This window comes from Epinephelus fuscoguttatus, linkage group LG24 (genome assembly GCF_011397635.1).
Source record: "Epinephelus fuscoguttatus linkage group LG24, E.fuscoguttatus.final_Chr_v1".
In the NCBI taxonomy this organism is placed as follows: domain Eukaryota; kingdom Metazoa; phylum Chordata; class Actinopteri; order Perciformes; family Serranidae; genus Epinephelus; species Epinephelus fuscoguttatus.
In genome coordinates, this window is record NC_064775.1 from 1748631 (window position 1) to 1766534 (window position 17904).

Here is a 17904-nt window from a genome sequence, read left to right on the forward strand (position 1 = left end):
TCATCTACATCCTGCCTTCATCACCTACGTCCTGTCATCATCGCCTACATCCTGCCATCATCACCTACATCCTGTCATCATCACCTACATCCTGCCTTCATCACCTACATCCTGCCTTCATCATCTACATCCTGCCTTCATCACCTACATCCTGCCTTCATCATCTACATCCTGCCTTCATCACCTACATCCTGCCTTCATCATCTACATCCTGCCTTCATCACCTACATCCTGCCTTCATCATCTACATCCTGCCTTCATCATCTACATCCTGCCTTCATCACCTACATCCTGCCTTCATCATCTACATCCTGCCTTCATCACCTACATCCTGCCTTCATCATCTACATCCTGCCTTCATCACCTACATCCTGCCTTCATCATCTACATCCTGCCTTCATCACCTACATCCTGCCTTCATCATCTACATCCTGCCTTCATCACCTACATCCTGCCTTCATCATCTACATCCTGCCTTCATCATCTACATCCTGCCTTCATCATCTACATCCTGTCATCATCATCTACATCCTGTCATCATCACCTCAGACACAAAGAGTCAGACACAAACATCAGAAACTAGAAGCCAAAATGAAGGCAGGAATTTGACCTTTTGTTTAGAAACCAATGTTTGTTGCAGCGCCTGAAGATGAAGTCGGCACGGAGCCACAACCTCAGCAGAAAACCTGACAAAACATAAAAACATTTTGAATGATGAATGAATGAATAAATGCTGCTACACACGAGTGTTTCTGAGGGACTGATCTCCAGAACTTGAGATGAGTGTGATGCTTTCCTGTTTCTTACAGCACCAGTTTTTGCACCCTACGCACCAAATCTAAAACTGAAGAAAACAGTGAACGAGAGGTCAGTGTTGGAGAGTCGAGGCCTGGACTAAACTGGCCGAACGAAAATTTCTTGCTCTTCCCCGTCCAAACCTGGTATTTGGGGAGGGAGATGTCAGCAAATTAATTTTGGCCATCCATCCAGGGGATGACAAGCGATCAGTTTGCTCGAGGGGAAGGCTAATTGAACGCCGCGTCGAAACCCTCCTGATGGGTAATATCTTTCATTATTCACCTCCCCGGGCTTCATGACACACACACGTCACCTCTTATTTTACCTTCAGGAGGGGGGGGTGGGGTGGCAGCCATGACAGCTCACAAGGTCTCCACATGGGAAAATAGATGTGGGGAGATAAATACATCCTCAGATACACTCTCTCCTCTCGCTGTACCCACGGCACTTCTCCGCCCCGGTGAAGTATTGTGGGGTAGTGCTTAGGAAAAGGTCGCCAGCTTCGGGGGGTGGCAGGGAGATGAAGTCATTTGTTAGGCATCCGAAAACATCCGAGGGCATTACTGAGATTCACAACTGTGGGTTCGTCTTCAAACATCAAAACAAAGAGTTGTGTTCAAGTGAAGGTGTTGACGTGGGACAGGAGGCACAGGTAGAGGTAAGGCATGGAGTTATGGATCCCCAAAACACAAAACTCCCCCGGACACACTCCCTCTTCTCTCATACTGACACACCTCTGCGCCTCAGTGAAGTATTGTGGCGCAGTGCTTAAGAAAAGGTCGCTAGCTTGGGGGAAGCCGAGAGATGAAGTCATTCGTTAGACGACGCATCCGAAAAGATGTTCGCGGGGCTCATACCTGAGGGTGTCTGATTAAAGACCATGTCAGAGGAGGGAAATGTTGGATGGAAACACGGATGTTATGGGGAAGGAGACATTGCTCAAACTTCCTCCTTCATCTTGTTGAAGTTGTGGATTGTACGACGAGGTAAAACCCTTAAAAACGACGAAAATAAACCCTTAAATTCGTCCTCGCAGCAACACCTACCTTCCTTTGTGTGAATCTGAGCGCCACAAGAAAGAAACGGTCTGATAAAGGAACTTCTTTAAAGGTTTGTTTCCTCCTGGAGGCTGCCTGTCCATTGATACAGACTAATCTACTCTCTAATCACTCAATCACCCCCCTATTTTCCTCGGACAATGGACTCTCCCCGGGCCTCTCCGAGGGAGTGACAGCGGATGTTAGAGGAGATACGGGGAGGCACTATCTGTGGAAAAGACCCGGGACGATGTGGAAAAGGGGGCCGGAGACCTTTTGTTCTTCGACGTCCCCAGAGAGCAGGAGGCTAAATTAGAGGTGTCACCCTCCAGAGTGGAGGGGGTGACGGCTGGTGGGAGGGAAGCCGGACGCTCCCTCCTCTATCTCCATCTGATCCGGCCTGAGCAGCGATCGCAGCTCATCCATCATCCTCTCAGATGGAGAGGAGTGTGTTGTGTTTGTGTTGAGTCTGAGATCAGGGCAGAGGAACACTCGCTTGTCTAATCACGGCGGGAAAAAGGGAATAAAAGAAAGAGACTGTTGCTACATGACTTCAGGTAAACATCACCTGCTGAACGCTGCATACCGACTGTGGCGACAACTCTTCGGCTTGTGACCCCTTAGAATTACATTTCTACAGTGACCCCTCATCAAAGGTTGTTGAAAATACTTTCTAATTCCTAGAATCATTTTCCAACTGCTCAGATTTATCATTACCTTTTTAGGGTATATTTGTTCGTCGTCTTCTTAAAATAAAAGACAGTCTTGCATCATGGAATTACACAAATATATGGACAAATACGTCTTGTGCGTTCTTGAGTCTACACTAAGGGTCATAAGTCAACTCAGTTGCCAGAAAAAACTGTTGCCATTGTACGTTTGTAGGCACAAAAACTACCTGGTTATTGGCTTAAAACACCCGCGTTCAAATGCTGCTGAAAAAGTGGTGATGGGTCACTAAAAAACACCAACGTTCAGTAGCACAAAAGGTCTTGTGTGGCACAAACGTTGCTGAAGAAACAGTTGTTTAAAAAACACCCACGTTCAACAGCACAAAGCCGCTGGAAAAGCTGCAATGGGTTGAGGAACAAGCACCTAAGTTTAGAGTCTCAAAAGCCACTGAAAGAGGCGACAGGTTGCTCAAATGCACCGATGCTGGACAGGTGCTAACGGGTTGCTAAAAAACGCCCATGTTCAATGGCACAATGAAGACGTACTCACAAAAAAACCAACTGGTTTTATCGTCTTGAAGTCTTGAACATTGATCTGCAGCTTTGCAGGTGTGTTGCCCTCGGTGTTACGCCATCCACCCTCACCTCCACCTCCAGTAAATAAAGTCAGCTCACACTTCATCACTTTATAAATTTTAGGATATTATCTCTACATATTTAGTAAAATCTTAACCCAGGATTTTAGATCATTTCCTGATGAGCGACAGTGTTTGAGTCCCATTATCTTCCTGTTTGTGGTCCCTGACCTGCGTTTCTAATTTTTAAGATAATTTTCTTTTATTAAAAGCAGACATTTAAAAGCTGGGCAGCCTTGATGGAGCTCTGTGTTCTCCCAGTGTCTCCTGCTTTAAAGGATGGGCTCCTTCCATGTGGCACTCGACCTGATGACAGTCACTACGGGGGATGACGGAGGGATAAACAAGTTTGTCGCCACGGTTGAGGTAAAACAGCTCCGAACCCACGACTAACATCAAAACACACACGCACACCGACAGACACACAGCAGCATCAGTCTCCATGACAAGGTCGGCGTTGATGAGGCAAGGACGGCGAAGGGCAGGCCCAGGGGAGCAGGACGCAGACCAGATCAAATAAAACACCACAGAAGAAGAGGGGGGCTGAAGAGGAGCTGATTTATCTGATAAGAGTTCTGGGTAATTAATTAGAAACTCAATTATCCAAACCTTACTTCAGCAGTCTCAATTCATTAAAACGCCAGTCCTCTTAGGCGTAATGAGCACAATCTAAAAATGCTCTTTGATTGACGCCTGTGTTCCTTGTTTTAATTATTTCTCAAACTAAAAAGGGAGAGACATCCCTCCAACACATCCTTAACCCCCCTCCACCCCCCGAAAAATCTAATTTCCAGGGGTTAGTGTGCATGACAAAAATGTCATCATGGCCAAAATGGCTCCGAGCAGTGACAACCTTTCCCAGGGAAATGATATTTTTCCAATCCGGCGGAAGGCGGATCGTGTCACCCTCGTTAAAGCCTTGATAGCAGGTCTTTAATATTCACCGTCTTAATTAGGGCCGCAGTTAATTTCATTAAATTCTTTGGCTGCTAAATGAAGCAGATTATGAGACATCTTTTATTGCGAAGCGTGAAATTACAGCCTGCCCGCTGCCAATGGCGGGGCGAAACTAATGAATTACAGGGTAAATAACACCCGAATTAACCATCCAATTTAACTCCTTACAAAGCGCCCGGCGCCGAGGGGGGACGAGTAGACTTGTCAAAACCACCCAGCCCCGCGCTCGTCTGCAACCCAGCGAGAGGCAATTACAACCTCGACACTAATCAGCTCCTCACAGGAAGAGGGAAGACGAAGACGGCGGTCCGGAGCCTTGAGACTTCTGCGAGAATCAGACTCAGAGAGGAAATGTTCATTTACAGTAGGAGGTCGGCTGGTTGGAGGTCAGGGGATCTATTAAGTGCTCAGTGGCTGTTTTCACACAAAGCGTCAGTGATCATCTCAAGATGGAAATGTCTTCTGTACGCAGGACGCTCAGAGGAAGAAAAGAAACACGCATCTAATGTGTGGAGGGACAGAAACATCACGGAGATACAAACTAACTGTGGTCTGACCTCAGGGTCTGAGCTGCACACCAAGTGACAACACTGTCCCTGGTTTGATTTACTGTAAACACCCGCCAAAATTATCTTTAAAAGAAAAAGGAAAAATAAATTCATCTGGACTTTTATGTCATGTGAGGCTCTGGGAAGGGGCGTGGGAAACGATGCCATGTGTGGCTATAATACACCAGGTTCTGTGGCTTGAACGCTGCCAAGAAACGGGTGATGTGTTGGAATACAATACCCAGCTTTGGTGGGTGTAACGCAATGCTCAGTGAGAACACAGTGTCAGTGGCACGCAGCGCGCTATGTAAAAGCCCAGGTTAGTACAAACGCAGCTTTGTTTTGGTTAAAATAACGCCCAGGTTGGGCACAAACCCAGCTATGTGTTGGTTAAAAAAACGCCCAGGTTCAGCACAAACGCAGCTATGTGTTGGTTAAAAAAACGCCCAGGTTCGGCACAAACGCAGCTATGTGTTGGTTAAAAAAACGCCCAGGTTTGGCACAAACGCAGCTATGTGTTGGTTAAAAAAACGCCCAGGTTTGGCACAAACACAGCTATGTGTTGGTTAAAAAAACGCCCAGGTTTGGCACAAACGCAGCTATGTGTTGGTTAAAAAAATGCCCAGGTTTGGCACAAACACAGCTATGTGTTGGTTAAAAAAACGCCCAGGTTCAGCACAAACGCAGCTATGTGTTGGTTAAAAAAACGCCCAGGTTTGGCACAAACGCAGCTATGTGTTGGTTAAAAAAACGCCCAGGTTCAGCACAAACGCAGCTATGTGTTGGTTAAAAAAACGCCCAGGTTCAGCACAAACGCAGCTATGTGTTGGTTAAAAAAACGCCCAGGTTCGGCACAAACGCAGCTATGTGTTGGTTAAAAAAATGCCCAGGTTTGGCACAAACGCAGCTATGTGTTGGTTAAAAAAATGCCCAGGTTTGGCACAAACACAGCTATGTGTTGGTTAAAAAAACGCCCAGGTTCAGCACAAACGCAGCTATGTGTTGGTTAAAAAAACGCCCAGGTTTGGCACAAACGCAGCTATGTGTTGGTTAAAAAAACGCCCAGGTTCAGCACAAACGCAGCTATGTGTTGGTTAAAAAAACGCCCAGGTTCAGCACAAATGCAGCTATGTGTTGGTTAAAAAAAACTCCCAGGTTTGGCACAAACGCAGCTATGTGTTGGTTAAAAAAACGCCCAGGTTTGGCACAAACACAGCTATGTGTTGGTTAAAAAAACTCCCAGTTTCAGCACAAACGCAGCTATGTGTTGGTAAAAAAAACTCCCAGGTTCAGCACAAACGCAGCTATGTGTTGGTTAAAAAAACTCCCAGGTTCAGCACAAACGCAGCTATGTGTTGGTTAAAAAAACGCCCAGGTTCAGCACAAATGCAGCTATGTGTTCGTTAAAAAAACACCCAGGTTCGGCACAAACACAGCTATGTGTTGGTTAAAAAAAATGCTCAGGTTCAGCACAAACACAGCTATGTGTTGGTTAAAAAAATGCCCAGGTTCAGCACAAACACAGCTATGTGTTGGTTAAAAAAAATGCTCAGGTTCAGCACAAACGCAGCTATGTGTTGGTTAAAAAAATGCCCAGGTTCAGCACAAACGCAGCTATGTGTTGGTTAAAAAACTCCCAGGTTCGGCACAAACACAGCTATGTGTTGGTAAAAAAAATGCCCAGGTTCAGCACAAACGCAGCTATGTGTTGGTTAAAAAACTCCCAGGTTCGGCACAAACACAGCTATGTGTTGGTAAAAAAAATGCCCAGGTTCAGCACAAACGCAGCTATGTGTTGGTTAAAAAAACTCCCAGTTTCAGCACAAACGCAGCTATGTGTTGGTTAAAAAAATGCTCAGGTTCAGCACAAACACAGCTATGTGTTGGTTAAAAAAATGCTCAGGTTCAGCACAAACACAGCTATGTGTTGGTTAAAAAAACGCCCAGGTTCAGCACAAACGTTGCTGGAAAACGTAGCAACGCTCAAAACAACCGGGTTTGGGGGGATCAAATGCTGCTGGGAAATGATGTGATGCGTTGTGGAAAAAACAACCAGATTCAGTGCCACAAACACAGCTGGGACATGGCGTGAGGTCCGTTGCTCAAACAGCTCTGGAAAACAGGTGATGTGTTGGTAAAACTCATGTTTGGCGCCACAAACACCACTGGGAAATGATGCGATGTGTCGACAATAAACAGAGAAAGGTTAAAAAAGGTTACCCCAGTTCACCCCACTGTGAAACAAACATGGTGAAATGTCCCTTTAAAGACTGAAGAACGCGCTTGTTGACTGTAATGAACTCTCTGAGGGACGACGTGTTTCTACAACCTGCACGAGGATCTAAAACAGGAAACACATGTGGAGCCGAAGCTGAAGCCTCCTGCTACGACACATGAAACCACAGAGGAAACGCTGGCTGCACCGGCCGCCGATTGGTCCTCTGTTTTTCCTTCTTCTTCTTCCTTCTTGAAGTGAGCGGATGCATCCAGCTTTGTTTACAGAGGCTGTTGACGGCGCAGGGCTCCTCCGACATCTGCTCCACGCCGCTAATTAGTCGCTAATTACCGGAGAGAGAGGCTCGTGTCTCTGTCAAGCGGCTGACCGAGGCGCTTTGAAAACCAACAATCTAACAAATTAATTTCCTCCGACACAGCAGCCGAGCCGCTGGGACCGCAGACGCACCAGAGAGGCTGCTTTTTTTTCTTCTTCTTCTAAACCTTTATTTACTCAGTGAAGGTTGACTGGGCGCGCTGGTGTCTGCACCCACCTGGGAGCTGCCCAGTACAAACACAACCTTTTACTGGTGGCCAGTCAGCGGCTCCGCTGGAGCAATTTGGGAGCGCCGCGCTTCGCTCAAGGCCGAGACGGTGATGGATAACGATGCTTTGCTGGATGTCAGGGATCTGAAGGGCTGACGGAGGTTCACACACTCACATCACAAGTTTAATGTCCCTATTAGAGGATTAAAGTGTCAATGATTTGAGTCCTGCTCACCAACAACTATGGTTAAATGTGATAAGACCAAAGGACTGGACGGAGGCCATCATCAAAAATGCTCACATGTGCAGCGCACACTTCATATCAGGTTAGGGAAAAAGTATTTCCTGTTGTAGGGATGAATAAGGTTATGTGTATTAAGGGTTATCATGTCCACCTCATCAGAAACTGGGGAGGGATTAAGAGGAAGATTGGATTTCTCTGCAACGCTAACTTTTTAGCACATTAGCTAACGTTAGCTTCCATAGCAAAACAAACAAGTGTGGTCCTCCTTTGTAAGATTGGCTTCCTGTGACATCATCCATCCACTGAGTGAGAGCATACAGGTCTCAGACATGCTATTAACATTTTATCAATATTTCTTTTGACGTTTTTTTTTTTTTTTTTTTTAAATTTCTCAGCTATGTTATTTATCGGTTTTTATTTTTATTTTTTAAGAATTTCTTTTAATATGTGTTGGTCATTTTATTAACTCTTGTTGGAGTTGTTAATCAATATTTGTCAGACATTTTATTAAGATCTTTTTTCAGACATTGTTTCAACATTTTATAAATATACATTTGATTAAATTTCACAGCCATTTTATAAATAAATTTCAGACTTTTATGAATATTTTTGGACAATTTATTGATATTTGTTGGACATTTTATTAAAATTTCTAAGACTTTTTTTGAACATTTTATAAATATTTTTTTCTGACATTTTATATTTTTTTGGGGGGGGGGGGTTCTAAAACTTTCTCAGCCATTTTATTAATATTTTAAGGTGACTTCCTATTTTATTATTTGTTGGACATTTTCTTAATATTATTATTTTTTTTTTTTGTTAAAATTTCTAGGACTTTTTTTTGGACATTTTATAAATATTTCTTCTAACGTTTTATTAAAATTTCTCAGCTATGTTATTTATCATTTTTTATTAGTTTTTTAAGATTTTTTTTATATTTGTCGGACATTTCACTAATATATTTTGGAATTTTTAATAATATTTTTCGGACATTTGGTTAAAATTTCACAGCCATTTTATAAATACATTTAGGTCTTTTATAAATATTTTTTGGACAATTTATTAAGGTTTATTAGGGTTCTTTTTTTTATTTTTGTTGGACTTTGTAATCAATATATATTTTTATTAATATATTTCGGACATTTATTAAGAATTTTGGGAGACTTTCTTTTTTTATTGTTTGTTGGACATTTTCTCAATTTTTTTTTGAATTTTGTTAAAATTTCTAGGAAATTTATTTGGACATTTTATAAATATTTCTTCTGATGTTTTATTAAAATTTCTCAGCTATGTTATTTATTGGTGTTTATTAAATTCCTACGTTTTTTTTTTTTTTTTTAAATATGTGTTGGACATTTTATTAATATCTGTTGAACATTTCATAAAGATCTTTTTTTCCAGACATTGTTTGAACATTTTTTGGAAATTTTACTTTTTCAGGACTTTTATTGATTTTTTTATATATATATATATTTTGTTAATTATTTTTCAGACATTTGGTGAAAATTTCACAGCCATTTTATAAATAAATTTTGGACTTTTATGAATATTTGTCAGACATATTATCCTTTTTTTCTGACATTTTACTAAGTTTTTTTTTTAAGAACTTTTTTTTATTTTTGTTGGGCTTTTTAATCAATATTTGTTAGATATTTTGATAATATATTTCGGACACTATATTAATATTTGTCAGACATTTATTAAGATTTTTTAAGGCAGTTTATTCATATTTTTGGAAAGTGTTGTTTTATTTTTTGGGTCATTTTATTAATATTTTGTCGGACATTTTATTTAAATTTTTTAAGACACGTTATTAAAAATTCTCAGAAATTAAAAAACACAATCGGACATTTTATTACGATTTTTTTTACAGACTTTTATTCTTTTTTTTTTTTTTTCAAACATTGTATCAGTATTTTTCGGACTGTTTTGGTGCACACCTGAGTGTGACTGCTGTGTTCACACCTGAGTGTGACTGCTGTGTTCACACCTGCCTAAATGAACCACATTTAGGAGGCAAACGGACTTGAGTTCAATTGAACCGAACCAAACAGGGCAGGTGTGAACGCACCCTTACTTTAACTACTTACATTTTCGTGACAAACTTTTACTCAAACTATCTTAACATGTAACAGAGTCTGAAAACTGCCTCCACCACTGTACTTCAAACTAAGGTATCAGAAAAGTTTTTATATCAGTTGTTTCACGAGCTTTTAAAATAAGCGGCTCTTTAACTCTTTAACATCTTTATATGAAACAAATCACGCAGTTAAAGGAAGCTGAGATCAAACCACGTCCGTGTTGTTGACAAGTGAAAACAAATCAAATATAATGTCAGATATTAAACCTCACTGAGTTTATTTTAAACACCTGCAGGTGAACGAACGGAGACCATGTGACCCTCCTGACCTGGCCCCGCCCACACACACACTAACATGTTAGTGTCGCTGTTTATTTCCTGTGTGTGTGTGTGTGTGTCCCGCTGTTTCCGTTTGATAAGCACCGTCCTGTACATGATACCTGCGGTTTGTGTGGATCTGTGTCGACTAATTGCCTCAGAGTGGAAGCCCGCCCCGTTCTCATTACAGCCAACCATGTCCTGGCCTCCGTGTGTGTGTGTGTGTGTGTGTGTGTGTGTGTGTTTTAATGAGCGCTGGACTCTCCTAACGAAGGCGTGCTCCTTCAACAAAAAGGCGAACTGAACCGGCGTCACCTCGAGTGGTCAAGAGTCGCACAGAGAGTCGCTCTAATGAGATCAGGAGCAGCGAACAAGTGGCTTAAACACTCTGTTACACACACAGGTACGACACACACACACACACACACACACACACACACACGCGCAGGTTAAAGAATAAGAGGTGGAAGCTGTCGGAGCAGCCACAGACGCCCTCAGGAGCTGAAATCAACACAAAATCCAGCAAAATAAAGTTAAATTTTAAAACCTGCGAACAGTGTCACGTCACTAATCACCCTCTCATCTTCATGCTTTCATTTTACATCTGAATTAACCGATTTTAAAGTATTTCAAAAGCATTAAATCAAAAACGCAACATGAAGCTCCAGTGTGTCGTGACGAGGTGTCACACGACTGTACACTGTGTGTGTGTGTGTGTGTGTGTTGGGTAACGTGACGCCGCTAATCTCTCTGGCAGGTGTCGGACTCTGTTAGGTCATCGGCCCGCCCGCCTCCTTCCTCTGAGGTGCGGCGGTAATCAGCGGTCAGTTAACGACGGACAGCAGGGCGGCGATGATGTTTGACAGAGCTGATAGCTTCATCTTAATTTCACGGTTTAAGAAGTTTCTCCTGAACATTTGGGATTGAAACCAGATCGCTGCACTTGAGAAGACATTCAAGGCACCAAAGTATTTCCATGTTCTGCGTTTGAAGGGGTTCAGCCGGACGTTTGGTGCGACATTGACAGTAAAAGAGCTAACGGCGCTAACGATGGCTTCAACGCTTGTCAGCAGAAGAGAGGCGGTAACCTGGTCTCAAAGCCTGACAGTCTCTCTTGCTCCAGGCAGCTGCCTCTGTGTCTGCAGCTGTCGCTGTCCCATAAACAAGACTTAAAGTTGCACATGTGAAGGTTCACTGGAGAGAAAGCCAAAGATAATTTATAGTGTCTGACAGACCAGCAGCATCAGCTGACACACCTACAGCTGTCCACTACACACATAAAGGTGCTTCCTGTCACTTAGGCACCGTCTTCCTGTTAATCACGCCACCAGCTCCATGAACAAATTGATTCTCTTCACATAACCACATTTAGCCTGAATCAACGCCAGATCACTAAGCTGAAGTCACGTCAAGGTAATATGTTCATATGTTCTTTTTCTGACATTTTATAATATTCACCAGACATCTTATTAAGATTAAGACACTTGATTGATATTTGTCCGACATTATAGTTAGATTTTTTTGGACATTTTATTAATGTTTGTCCGACATTTTATTAATATTTTTCTGTGATTTTATTAATATTTTTTGGGACATTTTATTAAGATTTTTTTCATTAGTCAGACATTGTAGTTAGTTTTTTTTTTTTTTTTGGATATCTTATTAGTATTTGTTGGACATTTTATTTTTTTTATTTTTTTCCCCAGACATTTGATTGAGATTTTTTTGGACATTTTATCAATATTTGTCCGACATTTTATTTTATTTTATTTTTGTCTGACATTTTAGTTAGATTTTTTGGGACACTTTGTTAATATTTTTCAGAAATTATATAAATATTTTTTTGGGACATTTTATTATTATTTTTCAGACATTTGATTGAGATTTTTTTGGACATTTTATCAATATTTGTCCAACTTTTTTTTTTTTTCCCAGACATTTGATTGATATTTGTCCAACATTTAGTTAGATTTTTCTTATTTTTTTTTACATTTCATTAATATTTTTCCGAAATTATATAAAAAAAAATTTCAGACATTTCACTTAGATTTTGTAATATTTATTTTTTTCTTCGTGGACAAACGAACTTGAACTGATCAGGGCGTGTGTGAAAGCAGCCTGTGACACGGGGAGAAGGATTGAAAAATCCTGAAGTCGTTGTTTACGTGAAATACTTGAGAACATGTACTTAGTTACATTTCACCACAGTATCATTACATACGGTGTTTAGTACTGTCAGATAAATGAAGTACAATATTTCTCTATGAGATAAAGCGGAGTAGCACACTGAAGTGTACTTGAGTAAAGTATTTTTGTATCTAGTTACTTTGCACCTCTGGATCTGAGGACGGTTCATTTCCTCCATATTTAGGATTTTTGGAGTTTTATATTTTTCATATTTAAAAATAAAACCTGCTCACGAGAAGCTTCAGCTGATTAAATTCACGCTAATACAGTCGGACACACACACACACACACACACACAGCAGAATAAAGCAGAAGAGGCAGCGCTGTGAGGCACCCAGCTCCCTCCGTGTTGGCTGTTTTTTTTTTCTGGGAAGTGGACGTTAATTGATTTGATGGTTCCCTGTGGTCGCTCTCGCCTCGTCTCTCCGCCCGCTCCTCTCCTCGGTGTGTCGAGCCTCCGCAGACCTGCTCCCTAATGAGACTCTGAGTGTGTGTTTTATAAAGACTCTATTACACTCCACGTTCACCTCTTTCCCATTAACGCTCCATTTGCACTCCGCGTTCACGCTTAATGAGATGCTCTCTCCGTCACCTCTTCGTCCCTCAACGTGAACTCCAGCAGAGATTCAGTCGGTGGAGAACGACACCCAAACCTCCGGCTGCTTCATCGATCGATGTGAAACTGATCAGACTGATTTATTCAGAAAATCTGTTTCTTCACAAATACTCTCATTACTCAAAACTGTTTATTTTATTTGACTTTTATGTTGATTTACTAAATTTTAATGTTGTATTTTTATAAATTTATTTATTTTATTTTTTTATTTATATTTTATTATTCTAATTTTTAGTATTAGAAATGTGTTTATAGTTGGTTGTATTTTATTTTATTTTGACTTTTATTCATTGATGTTTATCATTATAATATTTTAGTATAATATGTTTTTGTCTTAGAAATTTTAATATATTGTTGTTTATTTTTTTGTTTCATCACATTTTTTCATTTATCAATTTATTTTTCATCTTTTATTTTACCCTGTGAAGCACTGTGAAATGTTTTACACGTGGTTTGGGGAATCACTGACAAGCTACAAGCTCATGTGAGAGCTGGACCGCTGCATTAACACCACAGAAGAAGAAGCAGGATCCTCACGCGATGACAACCACTACCGGCCCGCTCTGCTGCGACTGCATGACGCGGGACGACGGCCCCAAACGCAAACAGCAGCTCACGCCTCTCTCTGTCTCTGCCCTAATCACAGATGATTTGTTCATTAGCAGATTACAAACGAGAGGCCGCGATTAGCACTCGCTAATTGCCTGATTTTGCTTGTCGGTAGAAACCCCCCCCGCACGCCACCACCAGCCTCTTCAACACGAGTGGCAATCGTCAAATTAAGAGCCATTTCAGGTGCTCTGCTCGCCGCCGCAGCGGGGACGTGTGATTATGTGTGTCGCGGGTAAGTCGTGGAGATGTTCACCCTCTTCTCCCCTTCATCCTCAGCTTCGCCTTCTTCGTCTTTCATTCCTTTAAAAAGTGCCAACGCCGCCATCAAAGAGCGTCTTTGAAAGACAGGAAGTGGGAGATGAAGTGGACGAACAGAGGGAAGGAGGAGGAGGAGGAGGAGGAGGTGCAGGAGAGAAAAGAGTCCCTCTCCATCTCCTAATGGTCTGGTTGGAGGACCCGGGAGAGCCCGGCACTCTAATTGATGTTAAGTGTGTGATTTCACTGTTAATCAAGGCCGAGGCGTCAGACACAGACAGGAAGTCTCACCTGTTTGATGGGGATGGCTCGCCCGCTGCCGATGCTGTCGGCCCGAGCCTCCAGGCCTTTCTTGTCCTTGTCCGGCTCGCTCGCCTTCCTCGACTGTGGACAGAAAGACAAGCGTCGTTATCTTAGTTGAATCTGAGTCTGACTTCCTCAACACGTCGACCTCAAACTGACGCTTTAATCACAACCTGTTTCTGCTCCAAACGACCGCTCGGCACCTCACACATCCAAAACACCAGTTCATATTCTACAAGATCTTCACGTCTTTACAAGAAACAGAGTTTTAAACCCATTGTTTCATGGATACGTCACATCTGCAGGTTATCATGTGGTGGATTTTGGCAGGAAACACAGCGACGTCTTGATAAAACATAACTGCTTTTTGTGGCACTATCCTGGCAGGAAACATGGCACGATCTTGGCAACGCAGCGACGTCTCTGCCACAATAGCCAATTTTTGAGGCATTTTCACGACAGGAAATGCATTAATGTGTTGGAAAAAACAACCGCTTTTTGAGACTCTATTCCAGCAGAAAACGTGGCACTTTTCGTGGCACTATCTTGGCAGGGGACGCAGTGACATCTTGGCAAAACTAACCTCCTCTTTGGGGCACTAGCCCTGCAGGAAATGCAGCAATGTCTAGGAAATAAATCGCCGCTTTTACGTGACACTAACCCAGCAGGAAACACGGTAACATCTTGGCAAACAACAGTCAGTTTTTTGTGGCACTATCTTGGCAGGAAACGCAGCAACGTTTCAGCAAAAAATTGATAATTCTTGTGGCACTTCCATGACAGAAAAAGTGTGTAAAAAAAAAACAAACAAAAAAAAAAACGCTTTTTGTGGCAGTATCGCGGCAGAAAACGTGGCACTTTACGTGGTATTATCTTGGCAGGGGACGCAGCGACATCTTGGCAAAACTAACCTCCTCTTGGGGCACTATCTTGGCAGGAAATGCAGCTATGTCTAGGAAATAAATTGCCGCTTTTTCGTGACACTAACCTGGCAGGAAACACGGTAACATCCTGGCAAAAAACAGCCACGTTTTTGTGGCAATATCTTGGCAGGAAACGCAGTGATGTTTCAGCAAACATAGCTAATTTTTGTGGCACTTGAGTGACAGAAAAAAACAACTGCTTTTCATGGCAAAAACAACCTATTTTTGTGGCAGGAAACGCAGCGATGTCTTGTTCCAACGCAATGATGGAGCAAGTCTGTGATCAGTCTCACTCCTTGAGACACACATAATGAGCTGAAGTGACTTCACTCGGTCCTGTAAAGCCGAAAACCTGTTGCTGCTTGCTGAATGAATGAACGTCTTATTTTGTCTGATGATTCCTGTTTCAACACTATGACATACAAGTGTAGGAACAACATGATCTACGCAGTTTGTCTGATTTGATTTCAAATCAATACTGAACTAAACCTCAACTGATTCTCATCTAATTCCACATGTACACGACAAACTTCATCATCATACGTCGTATCGGACAGTTGTTGAAGACAAAATATCAAAAATAAGACTCGATTTTTTGATTTTTATCAGAATAAAAATGGTGAAATTCACAAACACTCTTGCACTCTAACATTTACCGTCACTTCCTCCCACACGAGCAGGATTCTGTGACCAACATGACTTACGGTGAAGAGGTTGGAGCGGCGCTTGGACTGCTTCCTGACGGGCGTGGGCGTGTTGGTGGTCTGCGGCACGTCGATGCGCAGCTCCTTCTGGCTGGTGCTGGGCGTGGACGGCACCGACGACGAGTAGTCGCTCAGACTGCCGCCGCCGTTACTCGTCTGTGAGGGCAGAGGAGGAGGAAGATTTTTATTTGTATTTCTGAATCATTGTGGATTAAACCTCTTCATTCGGTTGTGTGTGAATGCACCAGCTTCCAATAAAGTTCCCTCTGACGTTGAGACGTCTCGTCAGTGTAATAAGGCGTCTCCGTGGTGAACGCTCGGCAGTAATCAGTGAGAGCTGAAGACGCACAGAGGGCCGCTCTGCAGAGGCGGCAGGAAGATAAACAGGACTCTCGGGGGAACGTGGCGGCGCTGCTCAGACTCGCTGAGCGATGGCTTTTTAATGAGGAATCAATACGGGATTGAAGGATGAGGATCGAAGAGCTTAACGGCCTGAAGCTCCGCTGTTACACTCGCACATGTCAGGTTAATGTTTCTGCAGCAGAACGCCGCACACAGGCTCCTCACACGTCTGTGTGCAGCTGGGTTAAAGGTTTAAACGGGACAGAATCACATGTTAATGCCTAAAAACACCTTTAAAAAGCACACTCAACAAGTGAAGTAGAGTTTGACCCACAACATCTTAAACCAAGGTACGATTTTTTTTTCCTCCAGAGCCTTCAAACACACCTCACAGTCTCCATCAGCACATGGAGTTTGGTCAGGTGATGAAGCCCCTGGGCGACAACTGAAAGCTCCAGAAACAGCCAGGACACTGAAGTTCCCAAACGCTCCGCGATTACTCAAAGCCTTGAACGTTCATTTCACTTCCCTGTTGCCCTAAGCTCATCTTTCCCTTCCCACCCCACAATTATTTACCTTCTTGAACACCTCACGATCATTTATCTTTTTGAACACCCCTCACTCATTTTACATGTTTTGCACCCACACAATTATTTTCCTTCTTGAACTCATGATTATCTCTATTTTTGAGCAACCCACAGTCATTTTAGTTCCCAAATACCCCACCATCATCTTCCTGAAAGCCCCGTGCTCGCTTTAGTTCCCAAGTAACCCATCCTCAACTTTAGTTCTCCTCCACTCCACTATCTGTTTGGTTCCCGAACGTCCCACTATTATTTTACTCCATGAATGGCTCGCTCTCATTTTAGTTCCCTTTCTACCCCACAATTATTTACCTTCTTGAACACCTCATGATCATTTATCTTTTTAAACGCCGCACACTCATTTTGGTTCCCAAATGCCACACACTTATTTTATATGTTTTGCGCCCAAACAATTATTTTCCTTCTTGAACAATTTGTGATTATTTCTGTTATTGAGCATCCCACAGTCATTTTAGTTCCCAGATGCCCCACTAATAGTTTTCCTTCTTGAACGCAACACACTAATTTAGTTCCCATACGCCTGAATGTCTCAAGTTCATGAACACCCTACTATTGTTTAATTCTTTAACATCCTGTTTTTATTTTAGGTGCCCAGCATCCAAAGCTGACTTTAGTTCCCAAACGAGCACCCCGCAACCACTTCCTGTCACTGACACCCCGTGCTCGCGTTTGGACTGAAAAGACTCAAATAAAGAAACAACGTGAGATGAGATCGTGAAGACAGCGTGTTCAGAAACTCGTCAGCTGTCTGTAGAAAGTCACCATGTCCCTCCAAAGTGTGTGTCTGTGACCTCTGACCTGGCTGATGTGGACGGCGGACACTTGTGTGGCGCAGACAGACGAGTGACTCGGGGAGTTGGGCAGCGACTTGCACGGCCCGATGGACAGCTGCTGCTTCTTCCTGGTGGCCACGATCTTCTGGGCGACTGCAAGAGACAAACACATCGTCACGTGAATCGTACGTCCACAGACACAGACACAGCACTGCACAGACCTGATCACAGGATGACGAGTCTCAGTCTTTTCTTTCTCTACTGACGTAAAACACGACTCTATAAGAAGAGGTTTAAAATATTGTTCCTTCATGTTTTCAGACTTTGACAGTTAAAAGCACAAAGTTGATTTCAAGTCGCCTGCAGCCTGTTTTCTATCATCACTACAGCCTCGAACACGTGCGCTCTCCTGTCTTTGGTGTAAATACATGTTTGTATTCAGACTAGATCAAACCTGTTGAGAACGCTGGTTTAAAAACAAGTCCAGGTCGTTTCTTTCTGTCCTCTTTATTCTTTACAAAAACACCTCAGAGTTT

The 17904-nt window shown here is 42.6% G+C and overlaps 1 protein-coding gene and 1 long non-coding RNA gene across 9 annotated transcripts in view; one reads left to right on the forward strand and one right to left on the reverse strand.

The window, feature by feature from the left end:
• The window catches only part of agap1 (ArfGAP with GTPase domain, ankyrin repeat and PH domain 1), a 193572-nt gene that overhangs the window by 70080 nt on the left and 105588 nt on the right, over positions 1–17904 (reverse strand). For all 6 annotated transcript variants that reach the window (XR_007448760.1, XM_049570050.1, XM_049570049.1 and 3 more), the window contains exons 7-9: positions 17394–17521; positions 15649–15804; positions 14010–14102 (exon numbers count right to left, since the gene is read on the reverse strand). Coding sequence is in view for 5 of the 6 variants with exons in the window: in XM_049570050.1 (XP_049426007.1) it covers positions 14010–14102; positions 15649–15804; positions 17394–17521 (377 nt within the window). In the remaining variant the exon portion in view is untranslated. The remainder of the gene's footprint in view (positions 1–14009; positions 14103–15648; positions 15805–17393; positions 17522–17904) is intronic.
• LOC125884868 (uncharacterized) lies at positions 5044–6473 on the forward strand. 3 transcript variants are annotated; one of them, XR_007448765.1, is made up of 4 exons: positions 5044–5140; positions 5273–5360; positions 6066–6154; positions 6200–6473. It is a non-coding gene; the product is annotated as an uncharacterized LOC125884868 (long non-coding RNA). The 3 variants fall into 3 exon arrangements; XR_007448763.1 differs by lacking the exons at positions 5044–5140; positions 5273–5360 and adding an exon at positions 5382–5492; XR_007448764.1 differs by lacking the exons at positions 5044–5140; positions 5273–5360 and adding an exon at positions 5698–6021.